The 8683-nt window shown below is 34.4% G+C and overlaps 1 protein-coding gene across 2 annotated transcripts; it reads left to right on the top strand.

Annotated features, from left to right (window-relative positions):
- The first annotated feature begins 3488 nt into the window (after positions 1-3488).
- Positions 3489-7610, top strand: LOC114395390 (cysteine-rich receptor-like protein kinase 3). Of its 2 annotated transcripts, XM_028357157.1 has the most exons (9): positions 3489-4004; positions 4114-4532; positions 5506-5619; positions 5705-5844; positions 5919-6002; positions 6108-6129; positions 6218-6452; positions 6670-6814; positions 6946-7610. In XM_028357157.1, the coding sequence occupies exons 1-9, from the start codon at positions 3625-3627 to the stop codon at positions 7270-7272; spliced, it is 1866 nt and encodes a 621-aa protein (XP_028212958.1). In that variant the 5' UTR covers positions 3489-3624; the 3' UTR covers positions 7273-7610. The 2 variants fall into 2 exon arrangements, with proteins under 2 accessions (XP_028212958.1, XP_028212957.1); XM_028357156.1 differs by having other exon boundaries at positions 3490-4004; positions 5919-6129.
- Positions 7611-8683: the final 1073 nt, after the last annotated feature.

Below are 8683 nucleotides of genomic sequence, written 5' to 3'. Positions count from 1 at the left end.
ATATAAGCAATCAAGAATTATTCAATTAATTTCACTAACCACAAAATCTTCTTTATCCGGGATCCAAAAATCATATCTATAAAAAACGTATCATGAAAGTTTAAAAAAGTTGTTTTACTCAACTCTTGAAGCACATAGTAATTCATACTTTCTTCCTTTATAATTCCCCTTCTTCATTTAATGGGTCTGTCAATAAGATTCTCTTTGTTTCTTCATTCTTCTCAATTCTATATGATCTACTAATTTTCTATTTTCTTGGAGAGACTGCTTATAAAATCTTAGTAGAAGAAAATTGTTTATCCTTATATAAGTACAAGAATATATGATTTAAGATTGAGCCACATGAGATATACTCTCAGCAAATTTGGCTAATTAAATATTTCTTTATCTTTTTCTACTCTATTATCTAGATATATCTAATTATTAACATTGTCTAATATTTTATTTTCCTTCAAGATATATTAAGATAAAACATGATAAGATTTAAATCATTATCAATTATCATGAATTCAATTATGTAACACCGAGACAAATGACACCAAAATGAAAGAGACGTACGAGACTATACAATTGAGGATGACTTAAAAGAATTAATTGATACTACCTAAATTAACAAAATTCATATATTTTTTGATAGCCTATCACATAAGAACTCAACAGTTAAATGTGTTTGACTTGGAACAATTATGAGATGTGTGACATTCTGAAAAGTTTTCCAAAAAACATGAGTGAGGAGAACAAAACACACTAAAAATTTTCGTGTTGATTTGTGAGGACAGTTAATGATCCTAAAAGAAGTAAAGTGATGTCAGAATAAATTGTCAATGTCTCAAAAAGATATGTCTATGGAGGGTTTTGACAAACAAAAAATTATACAATTGCCATTTCAGTTTACAGTGAGTGTATGACATGTTTGACTTTCACTCAACCAACAAGTTTTACTTATCCTTGTTCTTTCAAATATAGATTACTCCAAATCATGTACGAATGCTAGTAGTCCTAATTTTGTTGACCACGATGTTGATTGTTTTTGCTTACGAGCTACAATGGAGGCATAAAGTGAAAGGGGACAATGGTTTTATTGGTAAAAGGGTTAAATACCACTTGAGTTAGGAATTTATCACTAGGAGTCTAGGATTGAAACTTTTGTTAAATTTGTGATTGAATCTTATTTACATTGAAAGCAAGTTTTTTTTATTGGAAATTTTACATGGCCAGAAAAGGAAAAAGACAAGAGGCAATTTTTTTATGGTTTTTAATCATCAACAATGAACCGTCGAAAAATGTAATTAAATAATAATAAATCAAGCGTCACGCTATCATTTATCGACAAGATTTAATGATTGAGACTAAAATCATTAATGAACTAAAACATGATATGATTGATTAATTTAAGGTTCAAGGACTAAAAATAAAAGACTAAAAAAATTAAGTGATTAAAAACATAATTAAGTTTTCATAAAATATCCTTGATTGTTCTATGAATCCCAGGATTTTGACACCAATACAAAGGAAAGGTGGGAACACCAAAATCATTCGTCAATAACTTAGGGCAACTAATCCTACCTTTTACTCGAAAAAAAGCTTTTAGAAAAAGATTTGACGTTGTCAGAAAAAGCTTTTAAAAGCCGACGTTAAGGGCGAATATTTAAATATACCCAACCAAATTTCTGCATTTTTTGGACACCAAAATAACGAAAAATACATCAGGAGTCTAATCTTTGTTCGAATCTTCATAAAGAAGTTCAAAAGCCTTCACGAATGCTCACCTATTCGGATGCAATTGATTCACAGCACAAAGTATCAACAACACACTGAAAGTCAATTAATGGAAATATTACTACCTCGAACCTCTCCGCCAAAATCTCATGCATAAAGTGAAGTCTTCCGAGCCTGAAACCCTGGCATGACAAAAGCTGGCCTCGGGATCGCACGACTCTAATTCCACTAAATTCGTTCTCTTTACCCTACACACGTTTTATTCAAACCAATAACAGTCTCTTGGTTTGTATACACAGATTTTATCTCTAATATAATTTCGTCAACCTAATCATAGTTATTAACATGCTCTTTATTAGTCGGTGCATCTCTAACACCACTGCCCGTGCACTGACCAACATCGGCCAAAGCCTCGACATTCACATCGTCATCCGAACTTTCTCCTTCCGACCCCTGTCCTCCGTCCTTGAAATAAACAATTTGCAACGCACACATTGGTGATCTTCTTCAACATCAATATCAATGTCTTTCACACAAAATTTTTGTTTTTCACATTCGATTGTTATAACAAAAAATAATCAATTTTCATAAAAAAGAATTTATTGGTTTTTAAAACAAGACCAAATTACAATTTTGAGTCTCAGTTTCATAAATCAACCATAGTACCGGTATCCATCCTCGTACTCAGTTCTAATATACGAATAAATACCTTTTTTGCTTGCATTTTAATCTATTCTCATAAAATCTGAATACACTTTGCCATACCTATAAACAATCAGTCATCCGTCCACCCACATTTCCTATGGGCTCCGTGAACAATGTTCCCCATTTACATACTGACTTACCATTATTATCCCAACCGTAAACTTTGCTGCTACTTGCAAAACTATCCATTAATTAATCATTCAACGACATGATAAATGATTATTCTAGTAGTTAAATGTGTAAATTAATTACAATTTAATTTTAAGAAAAATCCAAAAAAATTAATAATTAAATAGTCTCACAACATTTAATAACGTAACATAATTATTAAACTTTTATACATTTCAACATTAAATCAGAATTTTTGTTTTTTTTAACTAAATTATATAATCATTTACCCTTCAACGACCCCACGGACTAGTCCACCACAACGCATTCTGGACGCTGCCTTCTAAATGTGGCATACGCATACCCATGACCTGACCGACCTTGTCTGCACCACCCGTTGACCTTGGTGCCCCTCACTCGGTTTCGTCACCCTCAAATCTCTGACTCTCGTCAAACCAAGACAGACACAACAGAACGATTTTTAGCTGAACCAAAACGACATCTTCTATTGACTTTAAATGTTTTGTAAATTATTATAATAATAAACTTATAATAAAATCAATTTTTTATCACGCAGTTTTTAACTTTTATTATATAAGTTATAAATCATTTAGTCAATTTATTTTTAAAAATGAATATAATTAACGTCTTTTGGAAAAAGCACCAAAAATAAATCTTATTAAATTTTTAAATACTTTCTATCCATAAGTACCAGGGAAATGATAAGTAAATTATCCTTCTAAATAAAAGCTAGGATTTAAACCTAAGCATGTTGTTTCGGTAAAAGAAAAAACCCTAGATATTTCACTTACCCAAAAGCAAGGATTTAAACCGTAATTGTTACTTAATAAATATTCAAATTTACAATTAAATTTTTGACAGGTAATGTAATCTACATCAAAAATACTATGTACTTACTAATTGAAACAGGTAATTTGTACTATCACCATTATTATAATACTACCATCTACATTCCTTCATTTCTCCCCCACCCTGTTCTCTCTGACTCCACACCTACTATTTTCTCGTACTTCAAGTTCAAACACGAAAGTTTCCAAGCTTATCCATCAATACAAAAAAAATCCAACTTCGATGCCTTCTTTTTCCTTTCTGTTTCTCTTCCACTGTTCATTCTTCTTACCTTATGCCCTCTCCGACCCAAGAGCCCAGAGAGCCGCGCTGCTATGCACGAACCGCACCGTTTTATCCCTCTCCCGGCGCCAAGTCTTCATCGCGAACTTCCTGGCGGCGATGGACGCGCTGACGCCTCTCACCACCTCGCACGGCCACGGCGCCGTCTCCAACGGCTCCCAAAACGCCACCGTTTACGCCTTCGGCGAGTGCATGAGGGACCTCTCGCGGAACGACTGCAACTTGTGCCTGGCTCAGTGCAAGACGCAGCTCCTCGCCTGCCTCCCTTTCCAGAGAGGGACACGTGGCGGCCGCCTGTTCTTCGACGGCTGCTACCTCAGGTTTTGTTTTTTTATGGACAAATGTTAATTTTTAGTTGTTAGTTTTTTTTTGTTAGCACCATCCTTTTTTCGCTTTAAGTCAACCTTATAACTCCGGCTGCTATCTCAGGTACGATGACTACAACTTCTTCGGCGAAACTCGAAGCGACCAAGATACCACCCTGTGTGGAAATAATAGTAATAACAACAATTCTAACAGTGTTGCTAATAGTGCTACTAATAGTAGTAGCGGTGTTTATAAGGCTAATGTTATGGCCTTGGTTCTGAACCTGAGCGAGTTGGCGCCGAAAAGCGATGGGTTTTTCGTGGGGTCTGTCGAGAGAAAGAACGTGCGTGTTTACGGGTTGGCTCAGTGCTGGGAGTATGTGAATGGCAGTGCTTGTGAGAGATGTTTGGCGGATGCTGTCACGAGGATTGGCTCGTGTGCCACGCAAGAAGCCAGGGTGTTGAATGCTGGTTGTTACTTGAGGTACTCTGCGCAGAAGTTTTATAACAATTCGAGCGTTGTGGCAACCGCTGGAAAACATGGTGAGTTGTATGTACTCTCTGTTTTGGGCAAGGTTTTAAATTAAGGTTACGATATCGTCATAATACTTGATATTGCAGGAAAAAGGAACCGTAACAACACACTCTCTAACACGTTACACGCTCCTGTTAACACTAATTCTCCTCTCTGTTGGTTAAAATTTATTGAAAATTATATAATCATGAAACAAATTCATTAAATAGGAGGTGATACTTACAAAATTTTGTGATTTTTAATCAATTTGAACAAGAGAAAGTGTACTTAAAAGAGTGTATCAGAAATTGTGTTTCTAGTATTTCTCTTGTGGGAAATTAGAGGAAAATGTGATTGCAATTACCACAATTGCAGTTGAGATGAGATAGGATGAGTCCGGAATCCTTGAAGTTGCGAAATCACAGTTGTGGACCCTTTTCAAAACCATGGTTTCGCCACATGGTTCTTGTTTGATTCTCTTTATGATCTTGGATTTTAATTACCCTATATGGATTCTCCCATCCTAGTAATTGTTTATCTGAATTTGATGTGGATTGAAATGCATATTTGATGTCACTTGTAGACAATACGACCAAGGTGTTTTAAATTGCGAGGCAGTTGAGGTTTCATTGCAATTGTTGATATTGTGAAAAATTACAGACAAATGTTGTTGATGGGTTGCAATTGTGGTCGTGGAGATCCCAAAAACCTTGGGTAACCTTTTTGTAAAACCTATATAGACTAAGATATAACGTATATGCAGTATTTTAAATAGATTTGTATTATTTATTTTATTTTATTAAGTGGTTTTCAAAGAAAGGTTTTTTTTTTCCTCAAAGAAATTTCAGGTGGATCTTTTACCCTTGATGTCTGTATCTGTTATGGAATTTACTTTTCTTGTTTATTTGAAATTGGCATTACTGTGAACAAGTAAAATACTTGGAAAGATCACCTTTCTGATAAAATGTCCCCAAAGCGGTGTTGCTGAATATGTTATGTTAGGAAAACGGAGACTAGCTAAAATTCTGGCTGCGTCTTCTGCTGCCTTGGCTCTTCTGCTGGTAATTGCAACAGTTGTTTTCTTTATAAGGAAGAATGTGGTGACAAGGAGAAGAGGTACCAATATTTGATATTTAGGACTGAGACTATTAAAACTGTAAATACTGAACTGAAGGTTGTTGTAATGTTGTTCTTACCTCAGAAAGAAGACAGTTTGGTGCTCTTCTGGACTCAGTGAATAAGTCCAAGCTAAATATGCCTTACGAGGTTCTTGAAAAAGCAACAAATTACTTCAATGAGGCCAACAAGCTTGGACAAGGGGGATCAGGTTCTGTTTATAAAGTAAGTATTTTCTGATCTTGTGTGTTATTGTTGCTTACATATTGCCTGACTAAATGTTTTTTGTTCCAATATAGGGAGTTATGCCAGATGGAATTACCGTTGCAATAAAAAGGCTTAGCTTCAACACAACGCAATGGGCGGATCATTTCTTCAATGAGGTCAATTTGATTAGTGGCATTCATCACAAAAATCTAGTAAAACTTTTAGGGTGCAGCATCACAGGACCTGAAAGCCTTCTTGTTTATGAATATGTGCCTAACCAGAGCCTCCATGATCACTTTTCTGGTTGTGACTTTATATCTGATATCCTGTCTTAAAGAAATTTCCTTTAAAATTAACTTTTTCTTATTGCGTTTTCTTTGAAAATTTCTAGTAAGAAGGACTTCTCAACCGCTGACTTGGGAAATCAGGCACAAAATTTTATCAGGAATTGCAGAGGGCATGGCCTACCTTCATGAGGAATCACATGTGAGAATCATTCATAGAGACATAAAATTGAGCAACATTCTGCTTGAGGAGGACTTTACACCCAAGATTGCTGATTTTGGACTTGCTAGATTATTTCCTGAAGACAAGTCTCACATTAGCACAGCCATTGCTGGCACACTGTAAGTGCATGACCCTCTTCTGCGTCTTAGTTGTTCTGTATGTGCTGTTAATAAGGGAAATATCTTGCATAGGCCTTAAATGACTAGAAGGTGAATTTTCATTAATCAAAATACTGGCTGCCCTGTCTTCTGTTAATTTACTGTTTTATAATATTTATTACTTACTAGCTTTGTGAAAGACCAACTGTTTACAGTGTTTATTATGTGTTCATATTAGGGGGTATATGGCTCCAGAGTATGTTGTTCGTGGGAAGTTGACTGAGAAAGCAGATGTTTACAGTTTTGGAGTTCTTGTTATTGAAATTGTATCTGGCAAAAAAATCAGTGCTTATATTATGAATTCGTCCTCTCTCCTACATACGGTAACTGTTTTCATCTGACATGTTGCTACTACATACTAATTCATTTGATGCTTTTAACAAGACAAACATTCTCATAAGTCTTAGAACTGTCCTTAGTTGATGATCATTTTTCTGTTCTCCTTTTATACAAGGTTTGGAGCCTCTATGGATCAAATAGGCTATCTGAAGTTGTTGATCCGACCCTAGAGGGTGCTTTTCCCGCAGAGGGAGCATGCCAACTGCTTCAGATAGGGTTACTTTGTGCACAAGCATCTGCAGAGTTGAGACCATCAATGTCAGTAGTAGTTAAAATGGTTAATAACGATCACGAAATTCCTCAGCCAACACAACCGCCGTTCATGAATTCCGGTAGTTCAGAATTTGGCAAATCTGGTTTACCTGGATATAATTTTCAGCCTGGATCCAACACTCAGTCTTCAGGGAACACCATAAGTGAAAGTGAGATTGAGCCTAGATAAGTTACATTACACATCCTTTCTCCTGGACCATGTTTTGTGCTCACAATCCCCAAGTACCCTTATAAAAGCTGTTGGCATGTTTGCTTTCTTGAAAAAGTATGGTTTCAATTATCAACAAGGCATTCCCTTGTACATCTCTGAATTGAAAGGGGAGTGACACAACCCCACATATGAACCATCTGCCAACAGTTAGGACTGGTTGCTATTTGTATAGATCACAGTTTCACAAAAGGCTGCAAGGTATAAAAGTTAAATTTTTCCGAAAACTTGTACATTCCATTATAACACAGGTCACCCAGAAAAGAATCAATAAGCTGATCTATGCAAAATTTATACCATGTTTTTTTAACTGTTTGAGTTCTCTACTAATACCTGATTGAGTTTTCTACCAGACACCTAGAATGAAAGGTACAGGGATTCCAAAAATTTTACTTGTAACAACCAGTGATTATTTATTTACCTTTTATTCTTTTATTTAACATAATTTATTTTAAGTTCCTTATTTTATTGTTACTATTTTTTAGTCTACAGAAAACTATCTAACTCCTACTCCATTGTCCGTTGCTATCATTTATTTATTATGATATGCTAAATACTGTAACTTTATTAAAATTTGTTACAAAATACATACAGCCTTTGGTTTCAGTAATAAAAATCCCTTTTATTTCAGTACCTATGCCTTTGACAATTGAAGAAAAACCTTCCCGTTAGATGCATAACTTGTATTCTAATGAAACATAGCTCTGGAAATTAATTTTGGAGTTGATATTGTTGTTCTAGAAAGTAATTTCTAGAACTATGTTTTAACAAATAAAATTTATAATTGGCAATAAAAAATATTGAGCAAGGAGGGTTGTACTTAGCAAACATAGAGGTATAAATAGTAATTTACAATTCAAGGTCAAACAAATGTGGGCTTACTTACTTCACCCTTATATAGATTGTGGATTGGCTTTGGTTTGGGGTTTTTCTTGGTGCATCTAGCATTTTTCTTGTATACCAAGTAAATTTTGGACAATTCTAATATTACCTTCTGAAAAGCTCATACGGATTGCATAAAAATTTATATATGTAAAAAAATATTATTAAATCAAAATTAATTATTACAAAATTTATTATGTAAAAGTATTAAATATATATTAGAAATTTTAGTGTTATATATAGCGACATTAATTATTTTAAAATATAATAGATTTATTAGCTCAATGGGTTAGAGTATTGTGCTAATAATTTGAAAGTCATAAGTTTGAGTTCTGCATGGACCATTAATTTTAAATTAATTCGTGAAACATATTTTTTTAAAAATTTAATGTAAGGACATGCCATGCTAGTGTTGAAACTCACTGGTAAAACTAGTTTAGTCATTTTGAACAACTTTAGGTAAAACTATTATAAAAAATGGTATTTTTTT

The sequence above is a fragment of the Glycine soja genome, chromosome 18 (assembly GCF_004193775.1).
Source record: "Glycine soja cultivar W05 chromosome 18, ASM419377v2, whole genome shotgun sequence".
NCBI classification, from domain to species: domain Eukaryota; kingdom Viridiplantae; phylum Streptophyta; class Magnoliopsida; order Fabales; family Fabaceae; genus Glycine; species Glycine soja.
Note: the sequence above shows the minus strand (reverse complement) of the source record. Positions and strands in the feature narration are given on the sequence as shown.

Bases quoted from the DNA above. Each gene is read 5' to 3' on its own strand.
- LOC114395390 (XM_028357156.1), top strand. From the start codon at position 3,625: ATGCCTTCTTTTTCCTTTCTGTTTCTCTTCCACTGTTCATTCTTCTTA. The intron at 4,533-5,505 runs GTGAGTTGTATG...ATGTTATGTTAG, and splicing joins GGCAACCGCTGGAAAACATG to GAAAACGGAGACTAGCTAAA. The intron at 5,620-5,704 runs GTACCAATATTT...TTCTTACCTCAG, and splicing joins TGTGGTGACAAGGAGAAGAG to AAAGAAGACAGTTTGGTGCT.